This window comes from Carassius carassius, chromosome 35 (assembly GCF_963082965.1).
Source record: "Carassius carassius chromosome 35, fCarCar2.1, whole genome shotgun sequence".
Taxonomy (NCBI): Eukaryota; Metazoa; Chordata; class Actinopteri; order Cypriniformes; family Cyprinidae; genus Carassius; species Carassius carassius.
The window spans coordinates 12,741,082-12,765,194 of NC_081789.1; the positions used below are offsets into that span (position 1 = coordinate 12,741,082).

Consider the following 24,113-nt stretch of genomic DNA (forward strand, 5'->3'; position numbering starts at 1 on the left):
TTAGAATGCTTACTGTTATTATAATTCATAACTAATAATAATACAAATGCAGATTACACATTGGATGTATTTATATTGATTGTAGGTCATGTTTATTTTACTTGTCATTATATATTATAATGGATGTACATTAAGTAATAATTGTATTTGTAGTCATCTATAAAGTTATATTTTAAAATGCTTAATATTATATGAATAAATATTTGTAGTTATTTATAAAGTCATATTTTAGAATGCTTAATAATATCCATTCATAAAAACATTTGTAGTTGTTTATAAAGCGATATTTTGGCATGCTTAATATTATCTATTTCCGATCATTTGGTAATATTTTAGAATGCTTATTATCTATTATTAATAATTATATTTGTAGTTGTTTATAAAGTATTATTTTGGAAAACTAAATATTATCTAATAATAATAATAATAATAATAATATATATATATATATATATATATATATATATATATATATATATATATATATTGTACATAAGATATTTTTAATTTAATTTAAGATCTATTTAATATTCATTGAATAGTATAATCTATATTAACATTATATTATGTTAATGCATATATATATATATATATATATATATATATATATATATATATATATATATATATATATATATATATATATATATATATATATATATATATGTATTATACGTATGTCTATTGCCAGAGTGTATACTCTGTAAATAATAAATATATAATGCGTTTTAAAAAGTCATGTAGTAGCCTGTGGTATTTAAACACACAGTCGGTATCAGGAAGGCGAGCTGTACCATCTGTGCGACAGAGGAGGGGTGCACTCTTTTCGCCATTCTCGAAGAACTAAGTACAACATTGACAAAATTCTGTACTAAATGTAAATTTAAAACATAAATCACTTAGCAGTGCCGCGCCGTCTTCCAAGTGGGCTATTTTTGGAAAAGCACATGTTGTTCACATGTTGGTTTGTTCCTAGAACCATCAGTTCTCTTTAGTGTTTGCCAATGTTGGAGGTGTAACTGGGGTCTGGCCCTGGACGAAGGTAAACTATTCTTATTAAATGCGTTGTGGTTTGAAGTAGCGATGGATTCAGGACTGCACTTGAGACTGGGCTCTGTCGTTTGGTTGTTTGGTGGCAGCAGAGGCGGCGTGCATCGATGAGATGTGAGGGGCATGTAGTCGTTCAGCCATGATGTCTGCACATTCCCAGCTGAGTTCAGACCGGTGGCCTGTGTGTGAGCTGCTGGAGAGAAGGCTGTGTTCCACAACTCCGATTAGGGTTCGAGTTGATTTCAATGTTTAAAGGACTAGCCTATAATTAATCCCTGCATCGCGTCTTGATAATCATGAGAGAACTTAAGAAAATGACAACACCAGTGAGTGTGCATAGATAGACAGAGACATAACTGTGAAAAGAGAGTGTCCTCACTTTTGAGAGTCAGGTTCACAAAGAAAGCTGTCTTCTCATCCACTGCACTAATAAACTCCATGATGGGTCCTAGTGGTCAAATATCACTCCACTGGCTTGATACTGACTTGCTTCCAGTCCATCATCTGTTACACTGGGTTTAATGGTTGATGTCATGCATTGCATTTTATGCTTTTTAGTGTGAAGGTTTATGGGACAGGAATTATTGAAATAACAGGAGATTTAAAAAGAGTGAGTGGCCATGGAAGTGATTCAAATCCTTACGATTATTGTAAAAGTCAATGAAGTTTGTATAATAAATGTTTATTGTTCCTGTAAGTGACTACAGTTAAACAAAAATACTAAATTTATGTATTTCTGTAGTCACATGCAGAGGGTTTAATTGGGTATTTTTTCATTCATTCATTCATTTTATTAATTGTTTTACACCCTTATACTGGAACTATGAAAGACTAAAAAAGTCATTGAATTTCTCTGGCCAGAATGTTTTTTTTATTATATAATATATATTATATAACACTTGGCAGACACTTGACATGGACATATAAAATCAAACATGAACATATCAAATCCTTTTATTAAACAATTTCTGAGTTTTCACTGGATCAAGAGCTCATAGAGTATTCATCACATTTCTCACAAATGTGTTATTTTAGAATTATATATAAAATATTATAGGATTTTTTACACACACACACACACACACACACACACACACACACACACACACACACACACACACACACACACACACACACACACATAATAGTTGTTTTAGTTTTGGGTTAAGTTCACAGCAGCATCAATACAGTCATATTTTACTATGTATCTATTTAAGTAGTTGTTGAGTTTGAATACACCTACCTTACTGTTTTGAAAGCAATATTTCTGTCTGACAATTGTTTAGACAAAATAATGATACGACAACCTGCCAACAATAAATGTTATTATTATAACTTTGAGTTAAAAGTTACAGCCCTGTCTGTTTTAAAAAATAATGTGCTGCTTGGCTTATCCAGGCCTTGACCATGTCTGTCCTGTAAAGCACTGGAAAATACATTTTGCACGTAGTCTGCAATACTGCAGCCTAAATGGTTGATGTTGAGAAAGATTGTTTCATGTTAAATCATGTTGTTTTAACAGCGATAGAGCATGGCTCAAGTGAAAGTGCAGACATCAGCCCCCTTGTCTGGACCTGGCCTGACCGCTGTTGCGCCCGCTGTGGCCAAGCCCAGTCCAGGAGCTCTGGGTCTGCAGCCCACCATCAATGGCACAGTGCCAGCCACAACGCCCACCTGCCCCAGCCCTGCCTCTGGCTTTGTGGACTCCACTGTACCAGCCAGCCCATCAGGTACGCTGTTGACATGCAAGCCAGTGTAGTTTATAACGTTTATAGTGGTAATGTTAATTTAACCGCTAGCACAAGCTGCCATGGATGTCCTGCGTCCATTAATGGCATTTGAAAAACAGTGTATGTTGTGCTATGTCAGAGGGATTCTGTTTTCCACTTAATCTAAACAAACTAAATCGAATAACCCAGTGTAATGTAAACATCAGTCATAATAGTTAACATATAATTAATAACAATAATAGTTTAATATAATTAAATGACAGAATGAACAACTACAGTGGGTCCAAAGCATTTGGACCATTAAAAAAATGTTTACTGAAGATAGATGGCAAAATATGAAACCATGTGCCATTACTTTAAATATAAACAGCACAAACAAGCACAAGCAAAGCGTTTAAAGTATTTGAAAAGATGTTTGTTTGTTTGTTTGTTTTTAAATAGAAATAAACACTTGCATCAAAAGTTTGTGGTTCTTAAAATGTTTTTAAGAAGTCTTTTATGCTTGCCTAGGCTTTTTTATTTGATCAAAATACTGTAGAAAAACAGTAATAAATTGTCAAATATTATCACTTTTGTTTAAAATATCTGTTTTGTGTCAATACATTTTAAAATTTAAAATATTCACGTTATGGCAAAACTTAAATCTTTAGCATCATTACTCCAGTCTTTAGTGTCACATTAATCCTTCAGAAATCATTAGTTTTTTTTTATTATTATTTATTTAGAAAAGGATTGTTTCATATCTTTTGTGGAAACTGTGAGACATTTTTTTTTCAGTATTCTTTAATGAATTGTGAGTTCAAAAGAACAATATTTATTTGAAATAGAAATCTTTTGCAACAATATAAAGGTCTTTACTGAAAATGAATAGTTGAACCAGAAACGAAGATTGTCTTCATTTACTCCCCCTCCACTTGTTCCAAACCTATATGAATTTATTTCTATTGTTCAATACAAAAGAAGATATTTTGTAGAATGTTGGTAACCAAACAGTTGACGGTAGCCATTGACTTCCCTAGTTTTTTTTTATGGAAATCAGTGGCTACCATCAACTGATTAACAACATGCTTCAGAATATCATACAGCTTTAAAACAACTTGATTAAATGCTGACAGAATTGAATGTATCTTTGTGGAATGAAAGTTTAATTTCTTGAAAAATAAATCTTAATGACTCCAAACGTTTGAATGCTAGTATATGCTGTTTTGGACTCATATCTATAATACAAACCTGACATGCATTTGTTCATTCTTGCATGTGTTTAAGTTGTCTCTCTTTCTGACAGGCCCTCCTCAAGAATACATGGCAAACCCTAAAGAGAAAACTCCCATGTGTTTGGTGAATGAGTTAGCCCGTTTCAACAGGATTCAACCTCAATACAAGTTGCTGAATGAGAAAGGGCCAGCACATGCTAAGGTATTGTAAATGAAAACTAATGGAAAAATACATCCTATATATAACTTCATTAAACACTTATTAGCTGTGCACATCCTGAAAGAAATACCAGTAGGCAGGAAAGAATAATGTAAAAGTTTTTTTGAGCTTAGGCTCGTTAACTGACATGCTGCACAAGCAATGCTTTGCTCTTGTCATGAAACTGAGCACACAATAATTAACATATGGGGTAAATGTGGTTATAAATGATTAAATAAATGCAAGAAAGATAAAGTGTGCAATCATATTTCAGTATGCAAATGATGTCATCATCGCTGTCGGTACATTTTGAATGCTAAATGTTCTATAAATGAAATTCAGTTGGATATTAAACTTTAAAAAGGGTCACAGAGCAATTTGACTGCCTATATTACTTTTTATGTAATTTATTACATTTATTAATCTAAATATTAAAAAATACAGTTCAAGGAATATTTGTCTTGAAAGCACTCAAATCATGCCTTATCAAGACAGTCCCTCAGTCGACTGTTTTAGATCTTCTTGGAAAAGTAGGTCTATTACTGCCAAAAGCCTAAATCTGTTACAAAAGCTTAGTAAGTAAGGGATAATGTACAGTCTTTATTGCAAAATAAACCTTGACAGTGCAATCAGGATCTTGTATCATCTCAAAAGCTTTTATTTACGAATTTTTTTTGCTGATTTCAATTTTCTTTCCACTTATTACATGGCTATTTGGTAAATAAATACATACATGGACATAAAATATTGGTCTGAGTTGAAGTTATTTTATTGTAGAAAACTTTCACTGTTATAGTCTAGAAAGCAATCAGCCTAGCTGTCCTGCTGGATTGTGTGTGCAGATCTTCACGGTGCAGCTGTGCTTGGGGAACCAGATATGGGAGTCAGAAGGCAGCAGCATCAAAAAGGCTCAGCACTCTGCAGCTACCGAGGCCCTGACAGAGAGCGTTCTCCCCCGGCCTCCTCCTCGCTCACCTAAAGCCGACAGCAACAGCAACCCAGGTACCAACATGGCACAGGGACACACTATGACCGAGAGTAATATGCTGTAAATTACAGCAGCTTTTTATAAAGTGTGGTATTATAGGTCCACCAACTGAAAATGTTTAACCACTACAGGTGCATCTCAATAAATTAGAATGTCGTGGAAAAGTTTATTTCAATTATTCAAGTCAAATTGTGAAACTCGTGTATTAAATAAATTAATTGCACACATACTGAAGTAGTTTAAGTCTTTGGTTCTTTTAATTGTGATGATTTGGCTCACATTTAACAAAAACCCACCAAATCTCAACAAATTAGAATATGGTGACATGCCAATCAACTAATCAATTCAAAACACCTGCAAAGGTTTCCTGAGCCTTCAAAATGGTCTCTCAGTTTGGCTCAATACGCTACACAATCATGGGGAAGACTGCTGATCTGACAGTTGTGCAGAAGACATTCATTGACACCCTTCACAAGGAGCCACAAACATTCATTGCCAAAGAAGATGGCTGTTCACAGAGTGCTGTATCCAAGCATGTTAACAGAAAGTTGAGTGGAAAGAAAAAGTGTGGAAGGAAAAGATGCACAACCAACCGAGAGAACCACAGCCTTATGAGGATTGTCAAGCAAAATCGATTCAAGAATTTGAGTAAACTTCACAAGAAATGGACTGAGGCTGGGGTCAAGGCATACAGACGTGTGAAGGTATTTGTGTACAGTTGTCGTATTCCTCTTGTAAAGCCACTCCTGGACCACAGACAATGTCAGAGGAGTCTGGGCTAAGGAGAAGAAGAAGTGGACTGTTGCCCAGTGGTCCAAAGTCCTCTTTCCAGATGAGAGCAAGTTTTGTATTTCATTTGGAAACCAAGGTCCTAGAGTCTAGAGGAAGGGAGGAGAAGCTCACAGCCCAAGTTGCTTGAAGTCCAGTGTTGAGTTTCCACAGTCTGTGATGATTTAGGCTACAATGTCATCTGCTGGTGTTGGTTTATTGTGTTTTTTGAAAACAAAGTCAATGCACCCGTTTACCAGGACATTTTGGAGCACTTCAAGCTTCCTTCTGCTGAACAGCATTTTGTAGATGCTGATTTCGTTTTCCAGCAGGATTTGGCACCTGCCCACACTGCCAAAAGCACCAAAAGTTGGTGCGAGTTTCACAATTTGAGTTGAATTACTGAAATAAATGAACTTTTCCACGACATTCTAATTTATTGAGATGCACCTGTATATCCTGGTTTCACAGACAAGTCTTAAACTAAAACAAGATTAGGCCATAGTTCAGTTAGGACAAGACATTTTTATAAACGAGCCTTAGAAAAAACATCACTGGTGTGCATCTTTAGACAAAACAAAGACACTGACATGTTTTAGGATTAATCAGTGCAAGTTTCTATCAGTTGAAACAGCTCAGATTTACATTTTAATTTGGGACTTGGTTTAAGCCTAGTCTGTGAAATCTGGGGTCTAAATATTTAAACAAATTCTAAATAGAATCAAATAAAATAAAATATTAGATTAAATTAAATTAAATTAATTAAAATGAGCTGAATCAGTTGCCAGTGCAGGATGAAAAAGTACAAACCTAACAGCTTAATTATAATTATAAACAGAATTCTTCAAATAAAAGTAAGTTTTTTAACATAAATCAGCATGATAAACTGCTCAATCGGAGTCCGGCTGCTCCAGGTTCAAAGGGACTTCTCAAAAAGCTTTTTGTTGTGCGATATATCGCCCTAGAAATGATTGCGATAAGCAATTTTATTGTCATTTTTAAGAACATTTTATGCCACTTAATATATAATCATAATATAACAGCATAAAAATGCAAGAAGGCTTACACACTTCCAAATGACAAAAAACTTTGAATTCTTAAGAATATTTAGATCATGGAAATTAAGTATTAAAATAATAGATACCTTGAATAAATAGTAAAAAAAAAATAAATTCTATAGTCCTTTCAAATGATTAATCGCGATCAGTCGCATCCAAAATAAAAGTTTTTGTTTTAGAATATATATGTGTATAGTGTATACTGTATATTTATTATGTATATATTAACACAAACACGTGCAAATATAAGTATAAATATATTTATATATAATATAAAATATAATAACATAAATGTATATACATGTAAATATTTTCAAAATATATACTGTTTGTGTGTGTATTTATTTATATATGCATAATATATATACACATTACTCATACATATATTATGTTAACAAAAACTTTTGTCGTGATTAATCGTTTGACAGCACTCATTTTCTAACAAAAAGTGATGCAAAAAATGCACAAAGACACAGGCACAAGTGGAATTAAAAAAAAAAGGTGACATACATTTTTATGTAAATATAATGGCCGATATATTGCGTAACCAAAAATGATTGAGGTCATGTGCATATATTGTGCGGTAATTCGATATGTTGATTATTGTGACAGGCCTACTTCTCGTATGAAAAGTACCTGTAGACATGACAGATGGCAAAAACATTAAAATATCCATTTACATTTATGCATTTGACAGACACTTTTATCAAAAGTGACTTAAAAAGGAGGAACCGAGCAATTTGGGAGAGATAACTAAATCTATGCGAAGAAACGGGTAAAAAAAAAACTGATAAAAGGAAAGAAACTGGAAATTAATACCAAAAAGTTTAGACACTGAAAAGAAAATACAATAGTCTTTTTACATTTCTGTTGAAGTCAAAATACTCCCTCATTTTGCTCGTCTTCTGAGTGGACATATCTCTGAACCTGCAGTGAATGACAGCAGTAACAGTTAGTTAACTAGCTGACTAGTCTTGCACACCGCTAATTTAATTATGTATGCTTTAATCAGAAAATCATACATTCAGCGGGGGTCCAGGGTGGTATTGTAAGGCAGCCAGTTAGAGTTTGAGCATTTGTTTTCACTGGTTCTTGTTTTTTTTGTTAATTTTTTTAAGAAAACAGAATGAAAGTTAGTCAAATGAAGGATGATAAAATATTTTTCATTTTATTCAATATAATCCATCTATTTCCTTTTTGCAGGCAGCATCACTCCTACAGTGGAGTTGAATGGCTTGGCCATGAAGCGAGGGGAGCCAGCTATCTACAGACCCCTGGACCCCAAACCCATTCCCAACTACGGAGCCAATTACAACTTCAGAGGAATGTTCAACCAGAGGTACGTCCTTCAGCCTGTGCATATGTGACGTTTCTTAGGACTTCAATGTCTCTGAAGCATCTCAATGCTGAAAGCTGATATAAGGTTTCTTTAAAATTCCTACCTGGAACTGTTATTGTTGTGAATGTTATAATTCTAGTATGGTTCTGGTAGATGCATTATTTCACTCTGGTGTTATATCAAACATAAAAATGTGCATTTAAGTGAACTCATATTGGCTTTTTGATTTTAGAGATCGAATACTGTATTCAACATTTTAATGGTGATGTCTGATCTGTGATTTTGTGCTAAGCTTGAGGACAGTTTATGGTAACATAAAGAGAAGTTCTGCTCATTACCATTAGGTGGCACTATTATCCTATTTTTTTCTCAGCTCTTGTGACTTCAGACTTTTGCTTCACTTACCCATAGTTTACACTAAGGATTAATATTGCCATGTGTTTGGATAATGCTGTGATGTGGTCAGATCCCACAGCTTTCTTCTGGAAAAACTGACTTGTCTTGTTTCTAAATACAGTATATTTTCGTGTTCTTGACAGCCAATAAATTACAACACACATTGTGATCATCATGGACAAGTAAACTTGTATCTAATGTAGTCTGGGTTGTATTTTGTTGAAGGTTTTGCTCATGGTTTTTTTTAAGCTGAAGGCATGTCACATGACCTGTCCACGTTAGCATCTGTCCCATTGGAATTGTGCTGCAAAATATCAAATGAAATGCTTATTTTTCAATCTTTCACATGTCTAGCATTTGAGGGCCTATTTAGGTCAGAATCTGTAACATCCAATTTATATTGATTTTCTATTTGTAAGTCAGGTTTATTCCAGATAAACCAGCGAGGAGGAAAAGAAACACGCTAACACTGACGTGTTCATCAGCTAAAAGGAATGTACCGCGAGAAGCAACGTTGACGCTAATCGGAAAACTACCCTTCATTACACCTTAATCCTGCTGTCATTTGAAGCTTATATTTAGACATTTGCATTCGATTGAAGCTCAATGGACACCTTGAGAACAAAGACGGAGTGAGAAACCTGAGTCTTGTAATGCTAAGATCTCAAACTGATATCAGAAAGCGTTAAAGGACCTGCGTGTAGTGATTTTATTGAAAAAAAAAAAAAAACGTGTATATGTTCTCCGCTGCACATCTAGAATTTCTATGATGTAGTCTTTGAAAAAGTAATTCAACAAGGAGCCAAAGTAAATCGGATCCTCTGTGCGATTACATCATTTTGGTGCCGAGCCTGGCCGGAGACCACCGTGGGGGACATTTGTAGATATTAAGGGTGTTGTTGCATATAAATTATACTCTTAAGTCTTTTGCACTCTTCACTTTCAACACAGATCCTCTCAGAAGTGATATAGGCCTCACATAATTTAAACACAGAGTCGCTTAATTACGGCTCTCTAATTTATGGTTTATTAAAATATCGATGTTGTGTCTGTACTGCTCATTATGGAGAGGAGTAATGGCGTGGCTGCAGCGAATTGAGGGATTATGAGATTGAGAGCATTGACAGCTATATCTGAATATGTATGCTTTAATCAGAAAGCGTATCGATTAGCAAAAATGTATTTTGATGTATGCAGTGGCAATTAAAGAAATCATATCATGAGAATTCTATCAAGATAGAGTTCTGAAATCAGTGTAAGCTTGATATGTGCTTCTGTAGACGAATGAATATATTTGAATTCACTTTGACTTGACAGGCCGAGTTAATAAAGAGGATATGGGATAGATGCTGTTATTCCTAAATAGTACGAGTACAATTTAGTGCTTTTCTTAGCTTGGTGTACTAGCACCTACAGCTCTGAAGTTTTTTTTTTATATTTTGGTAATATTATAGATCACTTAAAATCTATGTAATGCTGGATAAAAGAATTAATTTCGTAAGAGAAACATTGACTGATTTCACATTTTTGATAGGTAGTGTATACTTGGACTTGGAGACTGTAAATCATGAACCCAAGAGTTCCAATAACTCCTCATTATCCCAGTTTAGTTAGACTAAAGACCAAATCTGGACTTCTCATCCTGTCTCAGTTTATCCAGTCTCGAGTGGGAACTAAGCTACAGTCAGATGTAGCATCACACAATTACCTCATTTATCCAGGCCTTTGCTCTCTGTGACTAACATCAGGCTTTGTGTTCCTAACAACATCTTCTTTGGGGAGCGCCTGCATTCTTTCAGAGTCAAAATTTGGATGGGTCTTTTCCGGGACTACCTCACCTTCTCTCATTTAGGCATGACAGTTACTTTGCGTTGGTTGCTTAACTGTAACAATAATGAGGATAATTGCTGTCGAGCCTCTTCGGTGATATTTCCTGGTCTGATATTGAGCTGTGGCTGAAAGGACTGGAAGCTCAGAGGAAGAGCGTTTGCTAGGCGAGCCGGTGTAGTGGGGGTGGGAATGCGTCACTGTCTAGGCCAAATCAGCACCTTGGTTTGTTTTGATTGCATTAAAGATAGCGTGGTTTTGGGGTACGTTTGGCTCAATACCAGATTTTGCCGTAGACTTATCAGCTATCTATCTATAATTCAGGCCAATGCTATCTCATGAACAGTTTGTTCATATTTTACGAGTTGGCTAGTTTGAATTTTTGTGAGGGGTAGGTTTAGTGGTCATTCGTGCAAATTACTACGAATTTTTCACAAAATATACGAATCCATATGAACCAGGTCATACAAATTTGTATAAATTAACCATCTCGTAAAAATATGTACAAATAGCTGTGAGATGCTTTTTTTTTTTTTTACATGCAGGGATGAACAATTATTCTTTAATAGTGTATAATGTTTATCAAAAATATTATTGCAAGGTTTGTGTCTGAGCAAATTTTCAAGTTGCATTTCCAAAAATTCCACAATATAAAAATATCGTAAATGAGCAAGCAAAAATATCCCATATCTCCCATAAAATGGCTCTAAGAGTCTTTTGCATCTGAACTCTTCTATATATATATATATATATATATATATATATATATACACAAACACAATCACACGCATGCATATGTAGAAATATCAAAATATATACATGTACCCCATGTGTTTATTTATTTACACAGTACACACCCATATATCATGTAAACACAAACCTTTATTTTGGATGCAATTAATCATTTGTCAGCCCTATATTATAGTTATTAGAGAGACACCAAAATTTCATCAGCAGAAAATGTTCAGTTTCACTCAAAACAAGTTTTAATTACAGCCACCTTTTAAATGTTTATATCTAAACAAAATATGAATTGGAATAGAATATAAAAACTAACTTATATGTAATTTAATATATACAAATCAGTTTTATTTGAGTGATGATTATTAAATTTGATTAATTAATTGATTATTAAATAATCTGTATTTTCAGTTTGGTTTTACAGCTAAATAACAACGAGTTTCAGTGTTTCTGTTTGGAAATAATTTTGGTGCGTTTTTAATCACAATAAATGTCTATGACTAATTGTCAGAATCAATACAGTTTTCATTGAAGAATCATGCATTGCATTTTCACACCGTTTAACTTTAATGTTTCACTTTACACTGTCTGGACTGTGTAGGAATCGTGTTATTGATGAATGAATAATGCTTTTTTTGATAGGGATTGAATATTGACTTTAAAATTCACTTTTTTCAACTGTGTACCACACAACCCTACACCGAAGAGCAGAGATCGAGAGAAAGAAATGTCATTTTGAAACCTGTTCGAATGAGATTGGTCTTTCATGACAACCACCAACTGTTTCATTTTTAGTCGGAGGCTTTTCTTAGCTCAGTTTTGGCACCTGCTTCTCCTTTTTTTTGATTCTCTAAGGGTACTGGGAAATCAATGATTTATGTTTGTGGCATGGCTGTTGGCAAGGTAAGATGGTTAAAGAATGACACTTTTCTCAACAACTACTCCCTCAACCAACCACACTTTTGCTACAAAGTAGACATTTGTTTAGTCAGTACACTATCTTTCCTGTTTTTCATCACACTGCATTTTGGTCAAGGGGGAAATCTTTGTTTACTGGAATTGATTTATCTTTCCTGTAACATTTGAGTCATATTGTAGGAATGATGTCTGTCACTGTCAGCAATGCCAAAGATAAAGCCAGTGACCGTGACTGGCATTAAGTGCATTATGACTGATATAAATTAATTCTTATTCCCAAAATATAGATCTGCTTAAAGAAATCTTTAGGAATTCGTAAAACAGATAATTATATTAAATTTAACAGAATGTGTTTCGTGTGATTTAATTAATGAAAGGATTTAATATTTATGAAAAAGATTCCCTTAATCATAGTTTGAGTTATAAATCTATAAATGTATCAGTTCATAAAAGAAGCACAATTTTAAATATAGTGTTAATTGATTGCTAACTTTTAAGAAATTCAAAGATGTATAGAATGCACAATACTCTCCAAAAGTTTGGGGTTTAATTGTTTTAAGACCGTTAGAAATGTATAGTTTTATTCAGCAAAGACCCATTAAATTGATTGAAAGTGACAGTAAAAATATTAAGAATGTTACAAAAGATTTATATTTCAAATAAATGCTGTTTCATTAAGAATCCATTAAGCATTCCAGCAATATGATGTCTGCGTCCAGACATCCACGAGGCTGCCAGAATCCACAGTTCATAAACGATTTATTAAAAGTGCTCTAATTAGGGTGCTGGACTTCCTCTAATAAGCAGCTTCCATAATAATCACTTATTTACCCAATATCAGTATCAAATGCAGAAATGACCCCGGCCCTGCTTCTGTTTGAGGCCTTCAGGCAACAAAATTGTGTCAACAGAACAAATTGCTGATAACTCATAAAGCAGAGGTTTATGTGCAGCTCTTAGGTTACTGCGGAACGCGTCACAATTCTGTAACTTTCATTGTAATGTAATACGCTTTTAATACCTTTTGGATCACTATTTAGTGTTTTAAAGATTTTTGCTTTTAATGAAGAACAAAAGTCACCACTGAAATGCTTACAGTGGAGAAAATATTTATTTGATCCCCTGCTGATTTTGTACGTTTGCCCACTTACAAAAAAATGAAGGGTCTGTATACACATTATACAAAGGTTAGAATTTGATTTGCATTTCAGTGAGTGAAATAAGTATTTGATCCCCAAGCAAGACATGACTTAGGACTTGGGGCAGAAACCCTTGATGGCAAGCACAGAGGTAAGATGTTTTAATGCAGGAACAGAAATGTTAAAATATTGATTCCCCACGGAGTGAACCGATAAAATTTTTTGGTTTGCTTTTGTTTTTGTTTTCAAGCCCATCCCATCCTTTGACAGCTCTTTGGTCTTGCCCATGGTGGTGGAAGAGGTTGGAATGGAAGATACAGATTGTGGGGACTGGTGTCTTATACACCTAAAGAGCTGATATTAGGAGTAACTTCTTAAAGCGACAGGATTAATCTGTGTTCCACATGGGCACATAACCCATCTATGGGAGACAGAATTCATGCTGGTTGGTAGTGGATCAAATACATATTCCACTCACTGAAATACAAATCAATTTCTAACACTATATAATGTGTTTTTTCTGGATTTTTGTTTTTATTTATTCTGTCTCTACCCATTAAAATAAACCCCCCATAAAAATTACAAACCCTTAATTTTATGTAAGTGGGCAAACTTACAAAATCAGCAGGGGATCAAATAAAAATTTCCCCCACTGTAGGTGTAGCCAAGATGTTTCTATGTGATTCCTGCAAGGTCATGTGAGTGCAATTTTTGCATCGCGATGTGGTTTCTAGGGTTTCTGGGTGGCTGCTAGGGTATTATAAGTGCTTATTAAACAGTAAGTTATATTTTAGCCTCTAGATATAATATTCAGTATCATTTTAGAATGTATTTCTTTTTTATTTCATAAATAATTATATAAGTAAGTATATGATGATGGTAATAATAAATACCAATAATAAAATATCATGTAATAATTGTTAAATATAAATATATATACTTTACAATATTTATAGTATACAGTATGGAAAGTTGGTTTATTTTGAGGTTTGTTAAAGTTTTAAGAGTGTTATTCAATTATGATTGTTTTTAAAGAAGCATAACTGATGCATTACCAGTGTCATTTTCATATTATTTAATTTGTTTCTAGTGCTCCATCTTCAATATATTTCAGTTATTCGCCAAGGCAACATATGCAGTTTTTGTGAACTATTATTTTAATTTAATTTAAGCTTTATTTCCATTTGATTGATAGCATCTTCTTAGCATGTTCGCAGTTTCCTACAACCCAGCTGCAGAGCTGCTCCACGTAATGGATCTCCCAGGTCAAATGAGGTCTTTCTGAGTGAGTTGGAGCGGTGTCAGGCTCGCTCATTGTTCTGGAGGTCTCATGATCAGCCCAGCTGTAGTGGACCAGCCTCATACTTGCGGTTTGTTAGCATGAATCACTCCAAAACTCACATTCATATCAAAAGACTGGACCAGAAACTCTTTCGTATATTTGACGGCTCCTTTTCCGCTGTTATCTCGTTCCGTTCCAAGGGGCGTCAGAGAGAATGACTTCCTCTAAATGAAGAGGTGTGGGGTGTTTGTTGGAAATGTGTGTTTTGGAGTACTCAGCCACAGCCCTCCCTGTTGTTGCTCAAGCCATGTGCCTTCCTTCACACAGAGGAGGAGATGCTATGCTATTTTTTATTTTTTTTTGATGGTGGCATTGTTTTGTGTGGGTGAGTCATTAATGTTTCTCTGTATCGCAGTCAGAGGACAGCCCGTTTCTCTTCTGTGTTCAGCTCCAGGTGTTCGCTGCTTACAGAGCCTCACAGGTGTGTCTCACGTGGGGTCTGTTTCAATGACTGTCCTTCTGTATGGTTTGATCTCTCATGGCAAATATCCAACCTGAACAGTAAAGCAAATATTGTGAAACTACTTTTAGTTAACTTTCATAAAATAAAGATTGAACTACCATAAACTAAAAATTGGCTCTTGTAATGGAACAGTTTGAATATTTTATTGTAGTTTTAATTCATTTTTGGATTTAACTTTTTATATAGTTTTTGTCGTTTTTATTTCTTTTTTTAATAATTTTTCTTACAAATATTATAATTTTTGTTTTGTTTAAGTTTCATTTTTTTTCCAGTAATTTTCAATGCTTAAATGCTGATAGCCTTGTGGAGCTGTTATACTTTGGGCGTCCCAAGTTCGAGTCCCGGCTCGTGGAACTTTCCCTATCCTTGCCCCCTCCCTTTTACTTCACTTCCTGTCAACCTATAATGTCCTATCTAAATAAAGGCATAAAACGGCAAAAGTAAATAAAAAAAAACGTTTTGCACTGCCCTTAAACCTGGGTTATTTTAATTAGTTCAAATACTGTAACACCACTTCAACATAAAAAAATGATTATATTGTAATAAACTAAAACCCAGATAGCCACTGACTTTTAAAATTAAGATTTTTTTGGTGAAGAATTTTTTTTTGGTGAATACCATATATTAAATCAAAACTTTATTTTGAATAAAACAAAACAGAATATGAGTGAGGGAGTCAGTAACGCATCTGATCCATTTTAAACTGAGTGAGTTTGATTCAAACCACTAACTCACTTGTGAATCTGCATTGCAAACCAGTATTTTGTAAACATTTTTTTGCAGATTCATTAAAAAACAAAAAAACAAATTATAAGTTATTTCTTTGTGAATCTTTTTGACTGACTCCCCAACAGAGTCTGTTTTTTTTTTTTAGAATCATCTGTTTACTGTATAATTATGTGTTTATGTAAATTAAATTATGTTTTTGGTTGGTTAACAAAAAGCATGTTTAAAAATATATATTTTTTGCACAGTTTTGACTTTTGGACAATGACATTATTAAAAAAAAATCCTTAGATTTCCTAGAGATCCCTATGGCCTAGAAACTATCCAGGACACCCTAGCATCGCACGGCAAGATTCTGAAACCACTCAAAACACCTTAACATATCCTAGAAACCACCACTGTTGTCACTTTATACAAGTCAGATGTTCTTGGCAACGCAATTGCAGGTAACATCTTCCAATAAATTCCATTTGAAAGTTGTATATGTTGTGATCACTGCAGTTGCTACCGTCTTAATTAAAACAATCATCTACTAGCATTTAAACTAATGCCATTAATAAGGACAGAAGCAGCTGTGCTGGGCGTAAGTCCAATTTAAAAACCGTAGTGCCCAAGTTGCTTCATTAGCAGTAAATGGACTGACACCAAGTTCTCCTAGTCCTATCAGAAGAGTTACATCAACCACCGCCTTTTTCTGCAAATAAGAAGGACCTGAAGTCCAATTAAATCTCAAGATGTGCAAATACAGTCTTATTAAGCCAGTGTGTCATTTTAAATCAGTCGTAAAGAATTGGGGAGGGTTGGAATTTGACTCGCCGCTGCATTTTTGAAGTGATAAAACTGAGAAACCCACTGATTAACCAGCAGAGAGCTTTGTAATCTCATGTTTGCAAGAGGAACCATAACATGCTCTCCAGAGGAATTTGGCTTCAGCTGACCTTTAATTAAATTTATAAACGTTGAAGTTCTGTACTGTGTCATTCGAAAGGCAGATCTGGCTTTTAAGGGGCTTTTTAAGGGGGTATCTGGCTTATTTTGCTGTTTTGGCTGCCTGCTGTATTATTATGGACCATCAATCTCTGCTATAGCCCAATTAATGCCTGACCATGAATATGTAGCCGTGGTTTTATGCAGTTTTCTGGTCCAATATGGATTATAGTCAGCACCACCTGCTGATTTATTACAAAGCTTTTAAAAGTGGCTTTTTATGAAAATACATCTTTTGTATTACCTGTATTATGTTGTACAGAAATTCTTTTGAAAAAGCCCCATGGAGCCGCTGCCTGTGCTCTTGTATGTCAGTGGAAGGTGTTTTTAAAGACATTACACATCTTTTGTTCCATGCCTGTTGCCTTCCCATATCCCCTCCTGTGTAGGGATGGGACGATAACCGGTTTTATTGATAACCGTGATAAAATGTGCTGAAGGTTAGTAATATCGTTTAAAAATGAATTATCATTAAAACCGTGTTTGATTATCGCGGTTTAATAACTCACTATTAAATCATGTCCAGCCAGCAACAGTCTGACGCAAGCGCAGCGCACAATGTTTTTTTTGTTTTTTTTTCGAGAAGGAATGGCGAAAGTCAGTGACTTTTCTATGCTTTTCTATGCTTCTACACTTTTCATTGTAAGGAAGGAAATGCCACAGAATTTAATCTTTCTTTAAATTAAGTGCATAGAGTTGCTTGTTTTATTAGTTGTTTGTTGATTATTAAATATAAAACTTGCTGAAATGTTTTCAGTGTGAGCATCAACTATTTTTGAACACTTTCATCTCGTTTCAACAAAACCGTGATAATATTGATAACCGTGATAATTTTAGTCACTATAATCGTGATATTAAATTTTCATACCATCCCATCCCTACTCCTGTGACAAGTCTCATGTAGGAGGTTTTCTTCTCCCCCTGTTGACAAACCTTTTGTGGTCCAGGGGGATCCTACGTAGTATCATTTTGTAATTTTCCATTTCTCTACTCACATTTCTGGGGGAAAAAACTCCAGCAATGTGAAATGACACATGGAGGGGTCAATGGGAGGAAGTATCTATGTTTTTGCTTGTCTGTCAGGGGGACGAGGTGTTGGAAGTAAATCTGTGTCACCAGGAGATGACCATGTTCCAGGGACTGTGAGATAAAATGTAACTGTCCTGTTGACCCATTTAATTGTTTTTACCCTCCAGTAGTACCACGATGATGGTAGAAAGAGTTTTGCAAGGCTTGAGATACAAAAATATTTCTTGACATCGACTGTGACACATTATGTCAGTTACATATTGGTCAATGGCCCATTTTTCGAGTTTTTCAAATTATTGTTTTTTTGATATTGGATATTTACTTGTGGTAATTTCCTTCCGTTTTACATTTAAATTGCTAAAATTCACTTAAAGTTAAACTTTAAAGACATCAACAATTTAATAACACTCTCGAATGTAATCTTTAGCCAATCTTAAAATAAATGTTTTTCATAATGTACATTGTAATACTGTGGAGTGTTGTTATTGTTAAATAAAACTTAAATTAAATAAAGCTGAAATAAATAGAAATATATTATTAAACTTAAGCTAACGTTTCTAATTTTTTTAATTTAATTTGAAGTACTAAAAACTAAAAGTGAAATAAAAAGCTAGATAGAAATAAACGATGACAAATAAAATAGACAAAAGGACAAAAGACTTGGCCGATATGTGCTGCCGATTTTTAGGGCCGATATCTTAAAGTTTTCCCCTTCATTTGCATGCTAAAATGTCACACTAATAATAAGTGGATGCACAACATTTCTATATATATATATATATATATATATATATATATATATATAACCTGTTTTATATCTAAATATAAAAGTCAATCATTTACAAAAATGTAAACTTAAATATACATTACATTTAAATAAATAAAATGTTATAAATAAAAATCAATTAAACTGAAAAAAAAAAAAATTCTTTTCTGTCTATTTACATTAAAAAAAATAAAAAATATTGCGAATATGGAAACATTTGGATATGTGCAGAACGAGACATGAGCAATAACCTCCAAATACATCTAGTTAAACTCACGCTCGCTGTCCTCGTATGCACGCCCGCATGCACTGTCAATTCAATTCAATTCAAGTTTATTTGTATAGCGCTTTTTACAATACAAATTGTTACAAAGCAACTTTACAGAAAATTATGTTTCTACAATATTTAGTAATAGCTTATAAGTGGTGACTGTCAGTTTGTGCACGTATGACAGGATTTGTAGAAAAATGAATACAAGATGTAGTCAGCCAGATGATGAACATTATTAATATTATTAATAATTAATAATTATTATATGATGCAGTCACACTTGCTGCAATATTAGTTGGTTCTGTTGTTGATTCAGGGTTAGCATCATCTGAGGTCCTCTGATGGTCAGCATCATCTCTTCTCAGGTGTTCTGGATCCAGACTGGAGCTTGTGTAAATCCTAGTGGCAAAACATAGAAACAAATAGAGACATCATTAGCATAGCTGCTGTTCCAACGAAGTAAAATTAATTAGTTTAACCCAAGCTAAAGAATAAGAATGCACATTTGATCAGATACAACTACACTCACAATTTAAGAGATACATTATTCGAATGCTTGGCGAAAGAGATGCATTTTTAATCTAGATTTAAACAGAGAGAGTGTGTCTGAACCCCGAACATTATCAGGAAGGCTATTCCAGAGTTTGGGAGCCAAATGTGAAAAAGATCTACCTCCTTTAGTGGACTTTGCTATCCTAGGAACTACCAAAAGTCCAGCGTTTTGTGACCTTAGGGAGCGTGATGGATTGTAGCGTGGTATAAGGCTAGTTAGGTACGCAGGAGCTAAACCATTTAGGGCCTTATAGGTAAGTAATGATCATTTGTAACTGATATGGAACTTAATAGGTAGCCAGTGCAGAGACTGTAAAATTGGGGTAATATGATCATATTTTCTTGACCTGGTAAGGCATTTTGGACTACCTGTAGCTTGTTTATTGAAGAAGCAGGACAACCACCTAGAAGTGCATTACAATAGTCCAGTCTAGAGGTCATGAATGCATGAACTAGCTTTTCTGCATCAGATGTAGATAACATGTTTCGTAGCTTGGCAATGTTTCTAAGATGGAAGAATGCAGTTTTTGTAACATGGGAAATATGATTTTCAAAAGACAAGTTGCTGTCTAATATAACACCCAGATTTTTGACTGCAGAAGAAGTAACAGAACATCCGTCTAGTTGCAGATTGTAATCTGCAAGATTCTGTGTAGTGTTTTTTTGTCCAATAATTAATATCTCTGTCTTATCCGAATTTAAAAGAAAATTATTGGTCATCCAATCTTTTACATTTTTAACACGCTCTGTTAGCTTAGATAATTTAGAGGTTTCATCTGGTCTCGTTGAGATATATAGCTGAGTATCATCAGCATAACAGTGGAAGCTAATTCCGTATTTTTCTAATAATATTACCAAGGGGCAACATGTATATTGAAAATAGAAGGGGACCTTGGACGGATCCTTGTGGCACTCCATATTTTACTGATGATAAATGAGATGACTCCCCATTTAAGTAAACAAAATGATAGCGATCGGACAGGTAGGATCTAAACCATCTTAGAGCCTCCCCTCGAATACCTGTATAGTTTTGTAATCGATCTATGAGTATGTCATGATCTATGGTGTCAAACGCAGCACTAAGATAAAGTAAAACTAGAAATGAGATGCAGCCTTGATCTGACGCAAGAAGCAGGTCATTTGTAATTTTAACAAGTGCAGTTTCTGTGCAATGGTGGGGCCTGAAACCTGACTGAAATTCTTCATACAGATCATTTTTGTGCAGGAAGGTGCTCAGTTGAGCAGACACAACTTTTTTCTAAATTTTAGACATAAATGGAAGATTTGAAATGGGCCTATAATTTGCCAGTTCACTAGGATCTAGTTTTGGTTTCTTAATAAGAGGCTTAATAACCGCCAGCTTGAATGGTTTTGGGATGTGACCTAAAGATAATGACGAGTTAATAATATTGAGAAGCGGTTCTTCGGCTACAGGTAACAACTCTTTCAGTAATTTAGTGGGTATAGGATCTAATAAACACGTTGTTGGTTTAGATACAGTGATAAGTTTATTTAGCTCTTCCTGTCCTATATTTGTAAAGCACTGCAGTTTATCTTTGGGTGCGATGGATGAAACTGAAGTGTTAGATGCTGTAGAATCTACATTCGCTATTGTATTTCTAATGTTATCTATTTTATCAGTGAAGAAATTCATAAAGTCATTACTATTTAACGTTGGTGGAATATTTGAATCAGGTGGCATCTGGTAATTTGTTAATTTAGCCACTGTGCTAAATAAAAACCTTGGATTGTTTTGGTTATTTTCTATGAGTTTGTGTATATGCTCTGCCCTAGCAGTTTTTAGAGCCTGTCTGTAGCTGGACATACTGTTTTTCCATGCAATTCTAAAAACTTCCAAGTTAGTTTTTCTCCATTTGCGTTCAAGACTACGAGTTACTTTCTTGAGAGAGTGAGTATTACTGTTATACCATGGCACAGTACGTTTTTCTCTAACCTTTTTCAATTTGATGGGGGCAACAGCTTCTAATGTATTAGAGAAAATAGTGCCCATGTTGTCAGTCATTTCGTCTAATTCATGTGTATTTTTGGGTACAAATAGCATTTGAGATAGATCAAGCAGTTTATTTGTGATTCTGTCTTTGGTGACTATAACAATAGTTCTGCCCAGAAGGTAACGCTGAGACATATAGTTAATATCAGTGATATGCAGCATGCACGATACAAGGATATGGTCTGTAACATCATCACATTGAGGTACGATATCTATAGCAGTAAGATCGATTCCATGCGATATAATTAAATCTAGTGTATGATTAAAACGATGAGTGGGCCTCGTGACATTTTGCTTGACTCCAAAAGAGTTTATTAGGTCAGTAAACGCAAGTCCTAATGTATCATTTGTATTATCAACGTGAATATTAAAATCTCCCATGTCAAGATCTAATGCACTGTAAATGCCGGATTTTTTTAAACAAATAGGCCTAGCCGAACGCAAAAATTCTAAATCGAACATTTTGCAGAACAGGATCAAATAAAGTACTGGTCATAATACTTGCATAAAATGTTTGACGTGAAAAAAGCAGTTCACTGACTGCGCAGCACAGCCACAAGTGCCACAGTTATGTTTGGGATCATTTTATTTTTAATACTATAGTGTAGGTGTGCAACGGATCAAAAAACTCACGGTTCGGATCGTTTCTCGGATCAGCAAAAAAAAAAAAAAAAAGGCCAAGACAAATAAACATACGTTTTGTCTTTTTTGATTAACATTAAATTATTAAATTAAAATATATGAAATCAACTTAAAGTGCACATGGCATAATATCATCTTTTAAACACAATAACCGGACTTCTCATCTCTCAGTCTGCTGTGATGGTGAGCAGTTATCGTCACATAGCTCTCCGTCCCCCTGGACGCCCACCCTTCTGTTGTGAGCCCAACAGAGGATGCTCGGGATAGTTCATCCACAACTTTTTTCTTCTCCTGTTCATAAAGATCTGGCACAATCTTTTCGCTGAAGTGGGTGTGCGACGGGTTGTCGTAAAGTGGCTCTATGCACCGTCACGGTTTTACACTCTAACCTCTTTCCTTCATCATTATAACTGACAGGGAAGCCAAAATGCGCGGGGCATTCAAGCTCCTCCGTTCTTCCGCTCGCCATGACCACTGACTGTGAACTGAATGTGCGCAACTTTTTTTTTTTTTTTTTTTCATAAATCAATCCGCGGGTCACGTTTGTGCCGAACTGAAGATATTGATCCGAACGGATCACTGATCAATGATGATCCGTTGCACCACTACTATAGTGTCATTTGAAAACATTGCAGTTGCATTTTAAAATACAACAACGAGCACCACGAAACCATTTAAAGAGACTCATTCAGCGGTCTCCTTGGCAGGAAACAGGCAACAAAGTAAAATGATCTCCAACGTATGGCACGCTCTCTTCATTTTATCAAATGATCATAATCACATCCATTCATTTTACAGTCCTGCCACTAGCATTTTATTCAGACTAAAACCCCTTTAATTCGGGTGAGAAAGCTTTTTTTCCAAGTGGCTTTTGCACATAAAAATAATAACGCTGCAGACGCATTTTGCAGCATTAAGGTTATTAATCGATCGTTAATTTAAACGACGATCGATCATGGAAATTATCAAATATTGACATCCCTAAATACAAATGAGTTGGATGGAAACCTGGTTATTGTCTGCGTCAAACCATGCTTCCGAACAAATGACATTCACCGTTCTGGGCAGCTCCAGGACAGCTGTCTCTCCGAGCACGCTGCTGTCTGTGAGCGTGGCGGAGTAACGTTGCAGTGTTTGTTAGAGCTGCCAACTTCTCCACACCATTTACAGAGTGAAATTCTCTGACTACCTTTATCTCCCAGGAATGTTGATGAATCTCCCAAAAGTTTTGGCTTGGGGTGGTTCCCATGCGGCAGCAGCACTTTCCACCGCACCAATAACACGGGGCTGCCTGCCGACGTGCCTGACTTTAAATCGGCGCTACTAAACACTGATATCGGCCGATGCCGATATATATATATATAAAAAGACAAATATCGGCCCGATATATCGGCCGACCGATATATTGGTCGACCTCTAGTAAATTGTACTTAATTTCTGTTCCGGGAAACATACAAGTATCTTCTGTTGCTTACGAAGGGCAGAAAAAAATATTTCAACAAAATAAGAAAAATGTGGACATCTTCATCATGTTCAAAAGTTTTCACCCCCCTCAACTCTTAATGCATCTAGTTCCCTTCCGGAGCATCAGTGAACATTTGAACCTTTTTTAGTAGTTGTGTTTGAGTGCCTCAGTTGTCCTTAGTTTGAAAAGATGTATCTCAAAATCATACAGTCACTGCTGGAAAGGGTTCAAATATGCAACACTTATAATTAGATGACAGAGATATGTCATTTAACAATAAACTTTACTCTCCAAAATGAATTTGACATCAGTGCACTGAACAGTCAAGTTGAAGTTTATTCAACTTTAATTCAATTCAGTTGCATTCAACTTTATTCCGTTGAAGTTTATTTCTCTTCTGAATATTTATTAATGGATTTGTGCTACTGTCTTCACATACAGATGAAACTTACTAGACAAGTGTGACAATCTATCTCTGTAAATAAATACAAT

General features: G+C 34.9%; 1 protein-coding gene across 1 annotated transcript in view; it reads left to right on the forward strand.

Annotated features, from left to right (window-relative positions):
- Window positions 1–888: 888 nt before the first annotated feature.
- stau2 (staufen double-stranded RNA binding protein 2) overlaps window positions 889–24,113 on the forward strand; it is a 147,505-nt gene continuing 124,280 nt past the window's right edge. Inside the window, exons 1-5 of the mRNA XM_059524481.1 lie at window positions 889–1,042; window positions 2,573–2,780; window positions 4,066–4,196; window positions 5,036–5,195; window positions 8,211–8,346. Of these exons, the coding sequence (XP_059380464.1) occupies window positions 2,582–2,780; window positions 4,066–4,196; window positions 5,036–5,195; window positions 8,211–8,346 (626 nt within the window). The 5' untranslated portion in view covers window positions 889–1,042; window positions 2,573–2,581. The remainder of the gene's footprint in view (window positions 1,043–2,572; window positions 2,781–4,065; window positions 4,197–5,035; window positions 5,196–8,210; window positions 8,347–24,113) is intronic.